This window comes from Coffea arabica, chromosome 2e, assembly GCF_036785885.1.
Source record: "Coffea arabica cultivar ET-39 chromosome 2e, Coffea Arabica ET-39 HiFi, whole genome shotgun sequence".
In the NCBI taxonomy this organism is placed as follows: domain Eukaryota; kingdom Viridiplantae; phylum Streptophyta; class Magnoliopsida; order Gentianales; family Rubiaceae; genus Coffea; species Coffea arabica.
The window spans coordinates 21083413-21102683 of NC_092313.1; the positions used below are offsets into that span (position 1 = coordinate 21083413).

The 19271-nt window shown below is 35.2% G+C and overlaps 2 protein-coding genes across 3 annotated transcripts; both read right to left on the minus strand.

Moving 5' to 3' along the window:
• Window positions 1-432: 432 nt before the first annotated feature.
• Window positions 433-5705, minus strand: LOC140036149 (prolycopene isomerase 1, chloroplastic-like; the record flags this gene model as incomplete). Its single annotated transcript, XM_072077447.1, has 9 exons — window positions 433-985; window positions 1429-1665; window positions 2654-2812; window positions 2892-3083; window positions 3487-3774; window positions 3932-3985; window positions 4388-4498; window positions 4980-5203; window positions 5369-5705. Coding segments are annotated over 9 exons (1917 nt in total), but the record flags the coding sequence as incomplete, so codon positions are not given.
• A 3905-nt stretch (window positions 5706-9610) lies between these two features.
• Window positions 9611-18137, minus strand: LOC113731932 (regulator of nonsense transcripts UPF3). Of its 2 annotated transcripts, none has more exons than XM_027257464.2 (13): window positions 17668-18137; window positions 16444-16550; window positions 15973-16068; window positions 15779-15877; window positions 15610-15689; window positions 13775-13888; window positions 12847-12994; window positions 12348-12421; window positions 11333-11771; window positions 11053-11151; window positions 10820-10938; window positions 10692-10740; window positions 9611-10312 (listed from the first exon to the last, which is right to left on the minus strand). In XM_027257464.2, the coding sequence occupies exons 1-12, from the start codon at window positions 17805-17807 to the stop codon at window positions 10702-10704; spliced, it is 1554 nt and encodes a 517-aa protein (XP_027113265.2). In that variant the 5' UTR covers window positions 17808-18137; the 3' UTR covers window positions 9611-10312; window positions 10692-10701. The 2 variants fall into 2 exon arrangements, with proteins under 2 accessions (XP_027113265.2, XP_071935983.1); XM_072079882.1 differs by lacking the exon at window positions 9611-10312 and having other exon boundaries at window positions 17668-17845; window positions 17929-18066.
• Between the last annotated feature and the right edge of the window lie 1134 nt (window positions 18138-19271).

Below are 19271 nucleotides of genomic sequence, written 5' to 3' on the forward strand. Positions count from 1 at the left end.
CACAAGTTTCTTAATTGAGAGCTCTTTATATACAAGTATATGCATATACTTTTGCTGTGTTCATGTTCTTAGTTCTTTTTTATTTTTAATAATAGACATATTATTGTTCTGAAAAAGTTTTGAGTAGTCAATTTGTTGCTCACCTTGTATCTTATAATGCTTATAATGCTAATTGGTTTGACATGAAATTTTGACTTGAACCTAGTATTTTTGTGTCTTTTGCTTAGGATACTCTATTCTAGCTTTTTTAGTGAGCAGTAGACTGACTTGATTTTGTCGAGGCTTTTGTGGGGAGCCATGCAAAAAATAGTTTGTGCCATCTGTGAAAAGTGCTGAGTAGGGATACATACTTAATTGATTATTGTTGACCATATCTTTATGCCTTTTGTCATGCTACTGGCTACTTTCTTAGATTTTTGTTGTTTCATGAGATTGGTGCAATAATTGGCAATCCATTAAAATGCAATTTACAGTAATCTTTCTCAATCTCTCTTTATATGTTTGCAATTCAAAATCTCTTTTCATTATTATCATAATTAAAGTAAACAAAGACCATGATAATGTTATCATATGTTGTGGGCTTGATCTGCTTATCATTGTCTCTGCTAATTTTGCAGACAATTAGCAGAGAAAGAAGCTTTGTCATGCTTTCAGATGAACTCCCAGGTCACTATATTCCTACGGCATCAAGAAGTTGGGAATGCTGAGAAACAGAAACCAGTGAATTGGCGACAACGATACCACTTGCAGCCACAGCAGGGACACCCATTCCTGGAAAAGTAGAATCACCGCAGCAGAAGAGTTGTGGGATTGGGGTAGAATGTCCTGGAAATGTTCCTTTACCAGCTTCTATAGCTGGTCCGTAAGTTCCTCTATCCCTCCGAAGAAACCTTTTATGTGTCAATGGAGTACCAACTAACTTCACCTCACACTTTTCGCGGTCAAAACCAGGACCAAGTGCACGTTCCACAGCCCGCCACAATACCTGGTGGAGAAAGAAGTAGTGACAATAGCAACAGGAATGGGAGACCAGATTAAGCAGTTAAAGAGTCACACTGGAAATCCTGGACAAGCCAGAGAAAGTTCGTTTACTAAAATCAGAAGAGGTCTGAGGGTGAAAATGGGACTGATTCTCAAATGTGCAGTTCACAAGATTATCTGAATCTTGAATGTCCTCCGCTGAACCTTCCCTTTTTTAGTTGCAGACAAGCAGGAGAAAACACCAAACAAGAAGAAATTCTTTTAAAATCATATAGATTTTTCATGAATGTGGTATCTCAAAAATTCCATAATGTTCATTAACGTCCATAATGAATTTTCAGGCAAAACAGATAAGTAGTCCTGTTTAACTTGCTATCTCTAATTATTATCAGTTATTTCCTGGTCCGGGATACTCGAGGGATAGAAGAAGAATCTCAACAAGCATACCTCAGATCGTCCAGTCTTGAGCTCTTTGTACTCCTTGCTTCTGCGGTCAAGCCCCTCCCAAAGTTCAAAAGGCTCAGTTCCTGGAGTATAGGCATGTAAGATATGCTTCCCAGGCGGAGCAACATGAGGACTAAGCACACTTGGTACAGATATTAAAACAACATTCTGATCAGCGTCAACCCCTCGCTTCCAGTCATTCACAACTATATGATGGACGCCCAGGTCCTTAGGGATGCCCTATATCCAAAATGAAAAAGAAAAATCATATGGTTGGAAGCGTGGCATGTTAAACACTACATATTATTAAATGGGAAATCCATACAGCCACCTAATAATTTGAGGAGACTAGTGCGACTAGTTTTACCAAAATCATCTGATTGAATGACAAGACGATGCATCTGATTTCTGTCTTCTTGAATTCAAATGTACTCCACCCTTTCAATATAAATTTGGTTGCCTAAATACTTTCACAAACTGAAAATCTTACATCCCGTTACATGATGTCTCTCAAAGGTCAACTTAACTAAGACATTGAGCAAAAACCTAAGACCATCCTTATCAAAGATAACATGCATGCAAATGAAATGTCTCACTGTAGACAATACTGCTGTATGATGGATACAGAAATATGCTTGTGTGAGCTTGTGTAAATTGGAAAATACGTGAGATATAGTCCAGCATGGAAACTATAATTTGAATTTTCCAATTATTTATGTAAATTGTTTGTATAGTCAGATAAAAGTTACTGAAGTTACTTTTTCCTTAGGTATAAAACTATCACGCTTGAAGCCAAGATGTGATCAGCACAACAAAGTTAGCATATAACCACTTTAAAATGTTACCCACTTTGATGGATCGGAAGGAAAAATTAGACAAAAAGTTTTCTTCGAATTCATTGCAAAACTAGCTTCAACAGGTGATGCCATCATCAACACTTCAGCAATATAAAAGCAAAGTATCCAAAGCAAAGCACCAAAAAACAAAATAACTTAAGGTGAACTTCAAATAATACAGCAAGGTGAACTCTATCTTAATTCAGCAAGCACTTAGTTTTAACAAAGTTTCTAGCTATACAGAGAACTAGGTTGTAAACCCTCTAAACAATACAGCTTTCACTGGTTGCCTAAGAAAATTTTCTGAATCAATTTGATAAGAGTGCAAAATATCAGTCCTCAGACAAATAACAGCCAAGACAAAAGCTGGCTGCTTCCTTACCATTGCTTACCTCTGCTTCAAATCCTAAATGTAAGTGCATGAACGATTCACATTGTGGGGTGCTTTTGATTCTGTCTGCGTATGATTTTGGAACAAATTCCTTGGGCAATAACTTCAGTGTGTCCCACATGGATGCATTGCTCACAACAGCCTTTCTAGCACGCACAAACTGCAGTAACGATGTTGCAGACTTTCACTAATGACACAAATAAGATAACGATGTTCATGTATAAAGAGAATTCACTCACTTGGCCACTTCTTAGCTTCACACCAGCAGCCCGGCCTCCTTCAACAACAATACTTCCCACATGACTTCTTAGACGGATCCGTCCACCAAACTTATGTAATCCCCTGATAAGGGCATCAACAACTGCCCCACTTCCGTGAAGAGGATACTCTAGACAGCAACCTGGTTTATACCATTCTGAAAGCATGTAAATCTGAGAAGTAAGGGTATCGTGTTAGATAAATATAGCTGAATGCCTGAGCAAGGCAGACTTGAAAATAAGACAAAGTATAAAATAGAAAGGTGAACAATATCAATGCAGATGTAAGTTAAAGTTAAAATGAAAGGAAAGACCAGCTCTGCATTGTCTTTAGATAGACAAATATGGAAGCACAATAGGGATTTCTTGCACACACACACACATATATATATAAAACGAGTTCATCCATGCATGTTAAAACATCTATACAATTTCATCTAACTAAAACACGGATCAAAATTAAACAATTCATTGGAAGACAAAAGAAAAGCAGAAAGTAATTTGTGGTCTGATGCTCCATACATGAGTTGAAATTTCGGCTATCACTGTAAAAGAGAGTACCATATACACAACATACCATTTCTGCTGAAAGTATGCCACTAGATTTCACTCCTGCAAGCAAGAAAGAAAGAAGATCCACCCAATTCCGCACAAAAGGATCTTTTAGTCCCAACGAATCAATGATATCTGAGAAAGGTCTTAAAAGCTTAGTAGCACCGAAGGCTCCCCGAGGTCCCATTTGAACGAAGTATCGCAACAGAGAAGGTGCATATCTAGCCCCAGCTGTAGAAAGAACCCCCCAATCACCTCGAAGAGATAGAGGTGGCAGAGCCTTTGCAGCTACAGACAGTGGAAGTATTGCATCCTGTAAAAAATGCATTGGCATTTGAGACACAAAAATGGAAATCAAGACCATCATAAGAATGTGTATAAAGCTATACCTCATGTTTCAAATGAACCAGATTTATAACGCTAAATGTTGAGAGAAAGTACATTTAGGAAGGAGCATCAATGACACTTACAAGAAGCTTTCCCCATTCTCTTGCAGCCTCTAGACCGGCAAGCTTCTCAAGGTCCTGCAGAAGAACATGATGTATTAAGCATCTTGCACCAAAAGAGACACTTAATACACAAATCATTGTTTGAACTTCAAAGGTTATAGTGCTTGATTTTGGAGGTGAAGCATAGATTATGTGTGTACAAAGGCAGACTTTACCAAATGATCATCTTTAAAGTTGAAAAAAGTCATCCAGTCTGACAAGCAGCTTGTGATAATGTGTAAAATTTTTGGAAAAATGAGTGACTGTGGTGATATTAAGTTCGATCACATTCTAAGACAAAAACTGAGGATTTCAGTCTGGTCAAATCATGTTGGAAAATCTGGACAATCTGCATGTTTGAAAAAACTCGATAGAAGGAAGGTAGCTTCATTTTGACAATTCTAGAAACATGAAGTCCAAATTGAACAATAAATTCACCTTGAAGAACTCTGTTGTCCCAATGCATGACAAGAACCCACCTTCAGGAATATATACCATCCCAGAGTCATAGGTTGCACAGGGAATTGACTCACCTAACGCATCAAGAACCTGCAAAAAATAATAATAATAATAATACTGTCAAGCTTGAAAGCGAAACAGAAATGCATTTTTCGAGAAATTTAATTGCTCATTCAATATAGTATATTCTTCCTGAGCAGTGGAAAGCCAATACAGCATAACCAACGCAAGTAATAGAGTCATCTAGATGTTGTTTGCGATCTCACAGACGCTTTTGTTTTTTGCTGGTTTTTTTTTTTTTTTTTTTTTTGGTGGGTGGGGTGGCTGCATCTCTCCAGCTCTCCATACCATGCCTACACTAACCCACAGCTTTAGTTGAAATACTCAAAATTAAGCACATGGCCCCCTAAACTCTCCTGGACTTGTCACAGAATTAACGATCAAGAAGCTAATGATCTACAACCTTCTAACAGGCTGAAGTCCCGAGGGATAAAAGGGAACACTTATCAGACATACTATTAGTGATGGAGCTACGATGAAAGTAAAAAAAAAAAACGAAAGAAACAATTACCTGTGCCAGAGGATTGGCCTGTGGACCTCTTGACTGCAATCCAGAAAAAAGAGAAGGGCCGGAGTCAAATTTGTAGCCTTTGATCTCGAAAGAATGAGCAGTACCCCCAGGCAAGTTATGGCTTTCCAAAACAAGAACATCTTGGCCATATCTGGCCAGAAGTCCAGCACAGCATAACCCACCAATACCACTACCAATAACCACAACATCTGCCTCTGCCTTGCCTGCACATCATTCAGCAACCATTAACACATAATTACCCCCTCATTTTTACACCCAAAAAAAAAGGAGAGGGGTGGGGGGACGTTGGAAAAAAACTCCATTATGTACTATGCTACTGCATTTCGTCTAGTTTAATAGTGTCTCTGGAAGAGGGATAGAGAGAGGACCTGAAAAGAGTTTGAGTGGATCATTTAGAGCAGTGGATGAAGAGGAATAGCCATTGGAACTAGTTGACTTGGGAGAAGAGGAACTTGTTGGCGCCAAAGAAAAGGGCCTTTTTCTAGAAATATATTGGTATTGGGTAGCCGAGTGGATTTTAAACAAGGGGTGATAGGTTGGGGTTGAATTCGATAAGGGAGCTTCAACGAAACTGAAATGCCACCCACCATTGTTCTTCAACACTACAAAGGAATGTAAGAGCAATTTTGTATGTAATTCAATCTCGACTCTTGGAACTTTAAAAATGGGTGCAAGAAGAAGACCACAGAAGCGTAGAGTAACGAGAGATCAGTGCTGAAGTACCCACTTTTCAAACAAACAAGGGATAGTTTCAGAAACCTCCCTTGAGGTTTCCAGCAATTACAGAGAGCTCCCCTCAAGTTTCAAAAATTACATCTACCTCCCTCACTTTTAAGGTTTATGTAACGATATAGACTCAATAGCCTATAATTTTTCACAAATATCCTAAAATACCCTTCTTCTAAAGAACAAGACAAAACAAAACAAAACAAAATTTTAATCTTTAACTTCTTGTACATGGCATACTCATTAAAGCAAATAGAGTCCAGTCAATCTAATTCATCTCAAAATTCATTACTTGCTAATTCTTGCCTAATGCAACTCACTACCACCACTACCAATACTAACCCAAAAAGTGCCCCTATGTCCTTAAGAACATAATTCATCATTACTCTAGGACTGTTAAAAATAGAGACAAAATTTTACCTTTATAGTAAAATCACAATCAATAGGTAAATAAAAGAGAAAACCAATGAGTTTTTTAATTGCTAGACTTTGTTGCTTAACAAACATAATAGTCACTTCTTTATTTTCCAACTCTCAATTTCATTTTTTTCCCTCTATCACTGCCACCTTCTTCATCTTTCCATAGTTTGATAATAAAATTCACTGTCTGTACCTTGTTAATTTGATAACTTCAATTGGCTAACATTTGTAAAGAGTAAAACTATTGAAAAAAAAAAAAAAAAAGGGTCTAAAATTTTTATAGTAAAAAAAAGATACAAAGACAAAAAAAAGTGTAGATAAGTTTCGAATATGATAAAAAAAAATTGATAGTGATTTGGTTGGTAACAATGAAGTGCAATATTTTGTGAGAGGGAGAAGCTATTGTAAGAGAAAATGAGAGAAGAGTATGAAAGAAGGAGGGAGGGAGTGAGGAAGAGATAAAAATTAGAAAATTGATGGAGATTGATCTTTGAGATTAGGAAATTGTAAGTAGGATAATAAGAAGTATTTTTCGACTTCAAATATCCCTTTATGAGTTAACTATTAAGTCGAAGACATTTTAGTCATTTGATTGGACCAAGGGAGGTTTATGTAATTATTGAAACCTCGGAAAAGCTGAGTGAAATTGTCAGAAATCTTAAAGGAAGTTTCTGAAATTATCCCAACAAAACAACGGGATCAGAAATTCAATGTGTCAATCACGGACGAATTATGTTGATTCATTCAAACCTACTCGAATTTGGATATGCAATAAATTTTGAATGAATTTAAATGATTACTAAATTAAACTTATTTAATTAGTAGATAGTAGGTTGAGTCGATTCACCCATTTATACTAATTTAAAAATTATTATATATTTAAGTCCAATTTAGTATGTAGTAAGCAAATAAATTTAAATTTTCTACCAATCTAATAATAATAAAATGTCTTTATTTCTTGTAAACCTACATGCAAAAAAATTTTTAAAAAATAATATTTTAAGTGAATCATGAATAAATAATTAGATATATTCATACTTATTTATTAAATTAATATAAATATATTAACCAATTTATTAAATAAATATAAATGAGTTGAGCCAATTATATCTATCCCACCCACCCATTTTTGACACCCCATATCGTTGCCAAAAATGCATAGTTGAGAGCAAATGCTCGCGCCTATCCCTAAGAACTGGTGGGTCCTAAAAGTTGCAATTTTGGTGTTCAATTGATTATTTGATTGATGTGCAAGCCCCCAACCACTATGAAACGATTGCCTAAAAAAGGTCAAGTATTATTGGGTCCGAAAAGTCTTCGGTCAAGACGTGCCTCCCTAAAATTTAAGGTGGCGTTTGATTCTCACCTTGAAATCGAATTGAAATTTGAGATTATTTATTTTGGATTTGAAATATAGTCAGTCATTCTAATACATTTATTTGATTTAGTATCAGAAATGTATATCATTACTATAATTGATGTTTGGTTTATTAACTCTTTGGAAATGGGATATAAGAAATTTTCACTAATTAAATATATTAGTAAATTTAGTATAACTAATTAATAATTTTTATTAGTAAACATGTATAATTATTAGTATAGTTGATAATATCAATTATATTACATATATTAATATATATTATAGAATACATATAACTAATAATATCATTATTATAAGTTTGTAACTAATTAAATTAAATATCATATATGTAATTAAATATAATTATATAAGTATTATAATATATAATTATAATTATATAATATATATAAATATTAATTATACTAATATATTATATAATTATAATGTATATTATATATTATATATAATTATTATTATATATTCTTATATTTATAACAATAAATATAATTATAATTGTATAATATATTATTATATACACATATATATTATAATTTTATGCACATATAATATACATTTTTAAATAATATTAATATATTATTATATAATATTAATAAATTTATAATATATAATATATTTATATATTTATATATTTATATATAATAAATATATTATATAATTATACTAATATTATAATAAAATATATAATTAATATATATTATATATATAATTATATAAATGTATATAATTATATATTAATTTTTTAACGGGTAACGAGACAAGCCCAATTTCTAAATGGGAATCAGACTTGGATTTTGTCCAAACCCTCCAGGTTACTAGAGAATTGGGAAACCCCAAATTTTTAAATATAATTTCAAAATTTCAATTCTGATAATAATAATCTAAATAATAATTATGCAATTTATTCCAATTCTTCATTTCAAAACCCTCTAACCAAACGCCACCTAAGAATTACTATTGGGTACGAAAAGTCTTCAGTCAAGACTTGCATCAATTCGTTTGTTGGAAAAAAAAAAAAAAAAAAAAAAAGACTTGCATCAATTCATGGATAAGCGCACGCACCAACCATCATTTCTTGAAATGGTTGCCTGCCTTGCTTGTCTTCGCGCTCTAATTTTAGTACTCCCTTCGTCCCACTTTGATAGTCCGATTTTCCTTTTTCGTCTGTCCCAAATTGTAGTCCATTTTTCAATTAAAATATGTAATTGTATTTTAATTTTCCTAAAATACCCTTATCAAATGTTAGTTTTTGTTACTATAAACCTACCACATTTAATGTATTTAGATTTTCCAAGCTTATTTATATCAGGAGGGAAACAAACTATGTCATCATTGGCTACAAACCATGAGTGAAAATTTTCAAAACCATCCATATTCCCACAATTTTTCTAATGAAACTCCAACAAAAGAATATGGTTTCAAGTTCCCATAAAGTTGTACTCTAAATAATGTGAGGGTATTTTAAGAAAATAGATATCTAAATTGATTGTTCTAACAAAGTTAACTACTTTTTCTTAAACTGTGTGAAAAAAAAAAATCAGGACTATCAAAGTGGAACGGAGGGAGTAACTTGAGTAAGCCGTATGCCAACTAACCAAATAAATATGCGGACCCCGCTACCATGTTTTGCCCATCCAATGTCCGTCTACCTTTTGTGGTAGCATACACTATACAAAACAAAACGAAGGGAAAGATGGAAAATGAAAATGAATTTTATTCTTCTGAAGTTGGGCACTGTTGTTAGGTAACAAGCAAAATGGACTGTAGTACCCAGAAAAGAAAAGCGTCAAACTTCGCTTACGTAATTGCCAACTGAAGCAAAGATTATCAATTACAAAGACGGTACACCTTCAGGAATTTCTGTTTGATTATACGTTGGGAGATCATCACAGATGCATGAAACCTAGCGAGGGAGGTTAGTTCAGGTCCTTCACCATGCTATTAACGATTCTTTTCCTTATATGCTTTATCTGGCTAAATTTCAGTAACATATGCCATGATCCAGCCAAATTTGCAAAATATGAGCACCAATATAACCCTTTTTTTTTTGTCTCAAACAAAGCGCCAGAATAACTCGGCAAAGAACTTCTGCCAAAACCCAATTCCATTTCTCCACTACACTCAAAAGACCCTCGGAATCACAACAAAAACTCCTGAGTACATAATTCCAGACTAAAGGCCTTCTTTTACAATGCCAGTTACCATTCAGTCGAGTACTGCTACTTAGTAGTATATTAACATATACTTTTTATATATATATTCACCACTAATGCCACAGGACATACTATCGGAGAAGCACACATACATATATATGCGTGGGGGGGGGGGGGGGGGGGGGATGGAGGCAGTACACACCATCTAATATCTGTATTTACAGTTCAGCGAAAAGAAACCGCCCACTATAAGTTAAAATGTCTCGACTTCTATCCCAGTCAATGGCAAGGAGTTCACCCATGGCTCCAACCGACAGTATAACCCCGCCAAGCCATTACTTGGATGAAAACTGGTGCTGAAATAGGCGATAATAGTGACTATTTCTCTTCCTCCTTTCTCCTAGTTTCGATCAATTTCAATTAGGTAGGATCAGAATTTCTTCCTCGCAACGAACAGTAAATAAACCAGTATATGCAACCTTCTGACAAACTGAGGTCTTTCGTAAGGCCTTCTGAGATGAACCCTTGCTCTGCTCCTGAAAACTCTGTTCACACACGATCTTCACTTTCCCAAAAGAGAGCTCCAACCCACAAGGGGATGTATATTCAGTATGGTAATTGACCAAGCATTTTCACTGCAGAAACATCCACCAAGAAATACTAAGATATGATTGCAAAAAATCAGCACTCATTCTAAAGAATCAGCTCAATTTACTCGAGGGATGGGTAATACGAAAACCCGATGCTTATGTGGTTCCTAATTCCATTATCTTAATTTTTTATTTTTAATCCTAGAAAAGATAAAGGGTGATGCTTTTTGAAAAATGAGGAGGGGGCTTTAGATGGGGGCCATTGTACATGATCTTAAAATGCTAGTAAAATTTTACTACCCAGTAGCTATGGCAATCAACAGCATAATAGCTGTAGAACAATTGATTCGCACAGAAAAACAATACCTATCAACAGAAAAAAAAAATGCCACTTCAATTGATTAAGAAATGATTGAAGGCTTACCACATAACAACTAAGAACCACTGCTCGACTTTTGAACCCAGACTTGTTTCTGCATCAAACCATATTCAGCAAATTTTAGTAACAAAAAGCACACGAGAGAGAGAGAGAGAGAACTCAATATACAGTACCTCATGGGAACCAAAGCCAGAAGAACCACCTCTTCTTAATGGTTTACCATCCACAAGTGAAGAACCATCGGAATCCTTCACGTGTGCAGATCCACGGCGACCCCCATGTCTATAAGATCCTATATTACTCACAGAAAAAATGAGCGCACAAGAAAATTATGCATTTGTAAATCTTGAGCACATTTGTTAAAATAGCATACAATGATTGTCAATGATCCGGATTCAAAACTAACCATTATCCATAGAAGATTGACTACCACGACCGCTTCCACCATGTCTGAACTCTCCTCCACGTGCACTTGACAAGTCACTTTTCATCTCAAGTTGAGTACCTAAACAACAGATGGATTTCAGAATTTTACTCAAAACAAGGAGTAAAATGCAAAACTGGCTACCCAAGGTAAACTTGAAAGTTTGTTCCCAGACCAGAAAGAAGAATCCAAAAATTTCCACCAAGATTTAGCAATATCAAGTTAGAACATCTCAACATATTAATTCGAAAGATAACTATACCTTCAGTAGCATCCACTGCTGATTGAGAAGCAGATGATGATAAGGACTCATCACTGGTATGTGAACCATCTGAGCGCCGAAGAGGAGTCCAAACAACACGGTCAGGTCTATCCTTATTCCTCATGCGTTTTTCCTGCTTCTCGCTGTGGATGTTATGTATATCATTAGGGACCTTATCATCTGAAGCTACATTCGCATCCTTCTGAAGCAATTGCACACTCGGTGGGCGAGGAGGTCTTTTGTCCCTTTCCAAGTTCACGGTCTGGTTTTGCTGGTCAGACCGAACCAAAGAAGGCTGATTCTGGCGATTATCCTTAAGTAATATGCTTCTGATGATCTTTCCACTAGCCTCACGTCTCTGGTTCTGTTTCAGAGCAGAGCTAGGAGGATTCTTAAAAGGAGACGCCATACTTTGTTGCACTGGTGAACCACCAGACATCTACAGAAGCAATAAAAGGAAATCAACTCCCTTTTACATTGCAGAAGCAAACAGTTAAAAATTTTTACAAATGCAGAAAGTGCCTTTAATTTATCATAGTTTTCATGCAAGAACACCAGAGAAGTTTCTCGGTTTAAATTCCTACCAAGATATAATATAATACTTGTACAAGACATTGGAATCTGAAGCTAGCAGTCATCTTCAAATGGAATGCCAGTATTAGTTTAATTTGCCCTTTTGCAGAGTGCCACACATAGCAAGCTAAATCTCAGTCCAACAATATTTGGGGACACTGGAGTCTAAAATTTTACAAGCAGCTTAATGTCCAAATTTGATGGTTACTTACCCATAGAGACCGAGCTCAATTTTTCTTAATTCCCCAGCCTCACCACTCTTATAAAACTCCAGAATGCATCTTTATTCAAATACTCCCACTTAACCATAATTGACTTATTAACAACCTCTGCACTATTGTTCTACTCCAGAGTCAAATAGATATCCCAAAATCAACAAAGCTGAGATAAATGAGGATTTGACTACAAATTTGCTATTTTACTCGCAAGACATGTGACTTACATGAGGAATTTCCTTTTCTTTTCCTTTCAAAAGCAAAATTTTCTTCTTCCCAGAGTCGGTTGGCCCAGAATCTCCTGAAACACATTAGATAGTGGCATGGAACTTTTGCTCTATAAATAACTACATAGACCATGTAACAAGAACATAAAGCACAAACCAACAGATCAGAATTACCACGTTAGTAGCCTACAAAGACGGGATAAAAATCCATTAAAGTTCAACCAAAGCCAATTCAACTGGAAAACTATAAATCCATAGAAAATGCTGTTTTCTAGCCTTTTTCAATTTAAAGACAAGCTAAAAGTAGCAAGTCAATAGCGAATTAAAACCCTTCAAAACAGCTTAGGAGCTGAAAGAGCGATAATCAACTTATCCAATGCAACTGAGCACAAACCTTTGAAGCACTGAAATTTCAGGCAGGAAACAGCCTACCAAATAGAAGCTTAAAAGCTAGCAGTAATGCCAAACAAAATCAACATGAATCAATTTTTAAACATACCACTTTCCTCTTCAAGTCCCCCATTCCCACATGCAGCAGCAGAAGTAACGGATTTGTCAGATAGATGCTGATCATCTTGTTTTGGAACCAGAATATATGTAGATTTGTCTTTTCCACTTGTGGCCTTTGCATTGTCCCTTAGTATGTACTGTTGACAGGGACCAAAATGAGATTTCTTGACAATTATACAAACCAACCGACACAATATCCAGACTACAAAAGTGGTTACTTCAATTTCAAAATATAAATAAATAAATAATTTTGGCACTATTTAACATGATGATGATGACACCACCACGACAAGATATCCAAATACTAAAGATGAAAAAGATACTGCATGATAAAACAGAAATGGTAAAGCAAGAAAAAGGCAATGACCAAGCAAAGCTAGCCAGCCAACCGAGCGCTTCGCAAAAAGAACAATCACTAATATCAAAGTACTGCACATCTTTTACTGCAACTAACTAACTAATCCAATACAAGAAATGCTTAATGGTAAAAAGAAAAACAGACATAACACGAACTACATTAAACATAAACATCTCATAACAAATACTTGACTAAATCAAAATAATCTAATGCATCTTCATGCATAACAAAAAATACCACAGATAAAAGGAAATGAGCTACACAGCAAACACGTCCACCATCCCCATTTTTAAGCAGGTAAAAGTAAAATAGCCCAAAACAAGCAAAGCAATGCAATTTGACCATCTCAATACTAGGAATACTATTTTTGTGCTTGGACACCAATGCTTAGACAAGAAACTAGAGAGGAAAGCGAGAGAGAGAGAGAGATGGCAATAAGCCAATGGCAAACAAAACATTGGTCTCATGCAAACTCAGAGAACCACAGGATATTCTACAGTGACATGCACAAACATGAACTGCATAATTAACAATATTAAATAAACACTGGAAACTTTACCATTGTTGTAGACATCCTCCTCTTCTCTGAACCGCGTTTAGATGAACTTGAGCTAGGACCTCCAATTGATGCTCCACTAACCCTCCTATTTGATTTTCCATTAGAGGCAGACCTCTGCCACATATCAGAGGTAATAAAGTAAGGGCCTATAAGAAATCTCATTATTGGGAATTGAAAAGCAGCAACCTCATCAAACATATTGGTAAAAGCACAAGTCATGCTCTCACCTAAATAAAACTATCATCTAATTAAAGCAGCTCAGACTGGTAATAGCTAAACCCTTATATTTAATGCAAAGGAAATAGACGATATTAATGGCTCTGATCAATGATGATACAAATTTATCAATTTAGAAGTTGATATTCAGAATGAAAATGAAAGTCAGAATACAATTGATCCAATATCTAGGAATTGATCTCGTATTTCCTCCAACAAAATTGAAATTTTCCAGCACCATCACTCACATCCAGCACCATGTTTAATTCATAGAGAAGTATCACGGAAAGCATGGCTGAAGCAATAGAATATGCAATAAACATCACAAGAACAGCTGAGATAATGTAGTCTAATAAAAACAATGAAAGCAAGCAAAGAGGCTCTACAATGAAAGCCTCCTAAGGCAAAAGCCTAGATCTTATAAAGTTTTATCAGAAACAGTGTAGGTTTCAGCATGATAATAATAGCTGTTTCAGATGAGTGGCTCAAACCCTGATTAATTTTTTGTCTTAACATACATTTGATGTATTCCTGATATCTCAATTTGTAAATCTTCTTCTATATGTATTACAGCTATCCAATTTCTTCGTGTAAACATACTCCACCTCCATCTTGAATCATTTTTGACAACTTCCATAATCTGTTTTCTTTCTTCCCTAACTAAAATTTTGCACATCTTAATATTTTCAGCAAATTCTATTTTTCCCATATGTTTCCAAAATACCAAAACATTGGAGAAGACAAAAACTTAAATTCACTTGTGCAACCGGAAAAGCACTACAAGGACTGAACAGGAAAAAATATATACTAAAGCATTATATTGATAGAGTTCTATAAAAGTGGACCCATTTTACATTTACTTGTTCCCACTTTCTATTAAATTATATCTTTGACTCTGTCAAGTAACATCAAATCATGCCAGGTGACACTCAACTTGAGACTAACAGACAAGATAGTGCTCAATGTCCAGTTTTTCTAACCTTTCCCCACTGTACTTACTTTTGAGAAATCTTTTCCTCAATTACACATCATTTGAACTTAGTTATATCAACTGCATTTCTTTCATTGGCAGACTAGATTGCCATACAGTGGTCCCTGAACAAACTCTAATTTTTTTCTATCCAAAAACAAAAAAGGAGCTCTAACTATCAAAAAAACAAAATGACTTTTCATTTTCTATAATACAAACTAATGTTCAATTTTTCCAAGTAACTCAAAACACCCACAATAACATTGAACTAAGGACTGAATGATTCTTATATATTAGCTCCAGTGCCCATAGAAAGCCTAGTAATTTTCACTAAGCAACACATAGATCAGATACGCATGTCCCACCATGGAGTCATCATGGATCCATCGTGAGTGGTGCATGCAAGAGGGGTTTTGCAAGAAGCACACTTCTGAGGTCAATGGACATTGTCTTCTAACTTCTGAATCTCTTGAACAATGCAAGAAGCAACCAGAATAAAAACAACAAGCAAAGAAAGTGCAAGCCTTAAAACTGCTACAAAGTCTCAATGAAAAAAAAAACACCTATCATTAAAAAGCATTCCCCTCAACAAGCATTTCAAGAAGATGAATGAAGTCCAAACATAGCGGGCATCAAGCAGGAATCCTACCCGGGTTCCACTCTTAGCTGCTCTTTTCTGACGAACAAAATCCATTAAAGGGGTAACTATAGCAGCCTCCTTCGCGACACCTAGGAAACAAAGCAAAAACAACCATTTAACCAGAAGAACAAGCAATATGTCCACTATCCACTTCCAATTTAAGATTTTGCCTACTGACCAGCTCGTTCTGCTTCCTTCCTCTCCAATTGAATCTCTGCACTCGGAAGATTCTCAACAGGCTTTGCAAGAAATTCAAGAAACTCCAGATATTCAGGATCTACATGTTCGTCAATAAATTAATTGTGACTGCAATACAAGGAAAGGATTGCACACTTGCTAATGCAAGTAGCATACCAGTTAGTATGTGCATACCTTTCAATATGGTTCCTTCTCGTCCGTCCTTCTTGGACCACTGCTTTGGAACACGCTGAGAAGGAGCATATTCAACAACTGTTTTAAATTGAGTACCTGATCAAGCAAGCAGAACACAGTTACCACCTGCATATGCAAAATATGCTACTTAACATGTTCTTTTGAATGAGAATAACCACAAAGGTCCAAAAATCCTAATCACATTTTCATGAAGCCCAAATGCTCTAAGACATTATCATAGCTGCTGTTGAAACCCCTCGCTTTTTCCTTTCCTTTTTGGCTAAGGTACTAGCTGATTAAGAAAGTAAGTGTGACATCATGAGACACCAATTTTTTACTTTCAATAGGTGAATTACTCATCCTGGAGTAAACATTAATTAACCCAACAAGGAAATGCCACGATCTGCCAGAATTCTTGTGAATATAACAAGCTGCCCAGTTAAACCCTCTAAGCATGTCGTCGAGCATTACCCTTTTCATTAACAAAAACATGTCCATCAAAAAACTCTGCAAACTCAATAACATCGTCTGGTCTCTTAAAATCAATGTAAGCTCTGGAATAGGACTGACGCTTCTGACTGCAAAAGCAAACAGAAAATGGTATAAGAGGCACGGCCAAAGAACATACTTTAATCATAACAACTGGACATCATAATGAACTTCTTCATCCCACAAAGAAAACCAAAAACAGAAAGCACATTGAAACAACATTTGCTAGTGGCAATGCACTTGAAGACTGACAGCAAAAGCAAAATACAGGAACAAATTCTTCAGTACCCAACCATATCATGACCATCACTCATTATATCATATCCTGCTTTACTCGTCCATAACCACTTATTTTATAATTTTTTAAAATTTTATATTATTTACTTATTTATTCACACTTGGTTCAACTTCACTACCAGATTTGTTATGTTTTACAAGTACAGCTACAAAAACAAAAACAAAAACAAAAAAAGGAAAATATCATGGGATGAGTAAAACCTGAAAACATTAACATAAAAAAAACACATCATTAAAACAAGGATAATGAAAAGGTAAAAGCAGCATGGATAAAGGATAAATTTTCATTGAGGATCAATTCAGATGAATTGGACATGTTCAGCAGGCTAAATTGCTGTAAAGCATAGAAAAAGTCATAACACTGCAATATCTCCTCAGCCACAAATCTAGCAATAGATTTGACATTTGTTAAAATCAAAATCTTCTCCACCCACCTATTACTCATCACAAATCACCCCAGAATTCAACCAGTTGTAAACACTGCATAATTCCAGCATTGGCTTATTTAACAGCTATCCGATGAATAATTAATTCTAGTACCTAATCAACAACCACTTTTGCTCGAAACAACCAGCACTTAGAATACATGCACCATATTGACTGCAGACATAAAGCTGAATTACATGCTACCTTGGAAACCCTAATTGATACAGCCAATATAATTTAAAAGTCACTTCCATAAGTCCAAGTATTTTAATCGAAAAAAAATCACCTAGCATAAAGGTAAATTTAACTAACTATTCGAATAAAAAAATTGATTAAACGAACCTTCCAATATAACCAGCCCTCGAACACACAAAAGTACACTTAGCAGCAGAAATTAAATGCCCACGGTCACAAAACCACATAAATGCGTACGCAAGTGCTGGCGCGGCCATTTAATATACTTAAAATTTTTCGAACCCTAACCTGGTTTTGCCGGGGCGAAAAGAAACCCAGTTATATCGGCCGGAGAAGCGAGTATCAACTTGGTCCATAAGCGAAGACTGAGAAATTGAGGGAGGCAAGTGCCGCAGCACCACCTTGGTTCGATCTAAAGGCCCCTTCATGCCAAACCTCCTTTGCTGACCTTCAACTTTGCAAAACCCTAATCAACAATCCAACAACTGTCAATTATATCTATACCTACAAATCACCCCCTCAAATGCCCGAATATCACATCTTCTTTACCAAAATTTTGACCAAATACATGTAAAGTTCCCGTGCCCTAATCCCCAACTGGATCCCAATTCGCCATGCATGAGGTGAACAAAACACGGAAGCTAGAGAGAGAAAGCCGAATCAGATTTTAGAGAGAGGATGAGAGAGAGAAGAAAAAGAGAGTACTAAGATATATGAGAGATGATGCAAATTTTATACAGAGTGACCGAAGGGGATTCTGTAAATATACTTTGTAATGTACTACTAATAGGCTGTAATGTGTGTGTGTGTGTATATATATATATATTACACACACTGAAGTGTGTGCGGTCGTTTCACGCTTCGCTCTCTTTCTCTCTGGTCAGTCTGACCAATACACTTAACACTTGTTTGTATACGTTTTTTTTCTCTCTCTCTCTCTCTTCTGGCCCTTTCAAGTAATTAATAAATATTCTATCATTTCGAGAAAAAAAAAGTACTGAATTACTATAGTTACTATATGTATTTTTTGTGTGTGTACATGTAAAATAGATAATTTTTGAATTAGTTTTACTATAGTTACTATAGTTACTATCGTGTATCTTTTTTTTTTTTTACTTTATACATGTTTGTATATGGTTTTTTTTCTTCTAAGTTACCATACATATTTTTATGTGTAGATGTAAAGTGGATAATTTTTTGGATTAGTTTTGACATCTACACTTGGAAGAACTTTCAAATTGGTACTCCCGAGCGAGTCAACTTACTAGTACAATTTGGCCATTGATTTCGATTCCATATAGGATTTTAGGTTATTTCATTTAGATAGAATTTGAAAACTACACTTAAATCCTCTCCTCTTTTTATTTCCCCTTATAGGATTTGAAATCTTCTTTTGATATGAAAAAAGAGTAATGTTATTTGCAGTCTCCTTATATATTATTTGCACTTCTACTATCTCATTTCCATCTTGACGAGACTATATTACCATTGTTCTAATTTCTTTCGTTACCCTATCTTGTATTCACATGTAAGGAAGTTGGACCCAATTGTTGTATATATCCATAAGGTCAAAAAATTTAACTTTTGCTTCTTTTTTTATATAAATCTACATAACTATTTTTTAATTTATTTTTCATATTCTTATCTCAATTTCAAATTTGCAGAATTTTTATGAGCACAATTGAGGTTCCATTACAGCATCTGGATACTATATACTATTATGCTTTTGTTGAAATATACTAGAAAATTCCACTCCCTCTATGGTGGTTAGATGAGCTATTCTTAGTAGACTTTTTGAAGTATTAATATCCTATTTATGAGACATTGTACTTATACTCAGGTTTTGCACATCTTTGATGCTTGGAATTTATTTATTTATTTTGAGCTTGAAG

Excerpts from the sequence above, each read along its gene's own strand:
- LOC113731932 (XM_027257464.2), bottom strand. The coding sequence starts at position 17,807 with ATGAAGGGGCCTTTAGATCGAACCAAGGTGGTGCTGCGGCACTTGCCT. Across the intron at positions 15,690-15,778 it reads GAAGGAAGCAGAACGAGCTG|GTGTCGCGAAGGAGGCTGCT; the intron begins GTCAGTAGGCAA and ends TTTGTTTCCTAG. Across the intron at positions 11,772-12,347 it reads AAGAAAAGGAAATTCCTCAT|ATGTCTGGTGGTTCACCAGT; the intron begins GTAAGTCACATG and ends TTGCTTCTGTAG.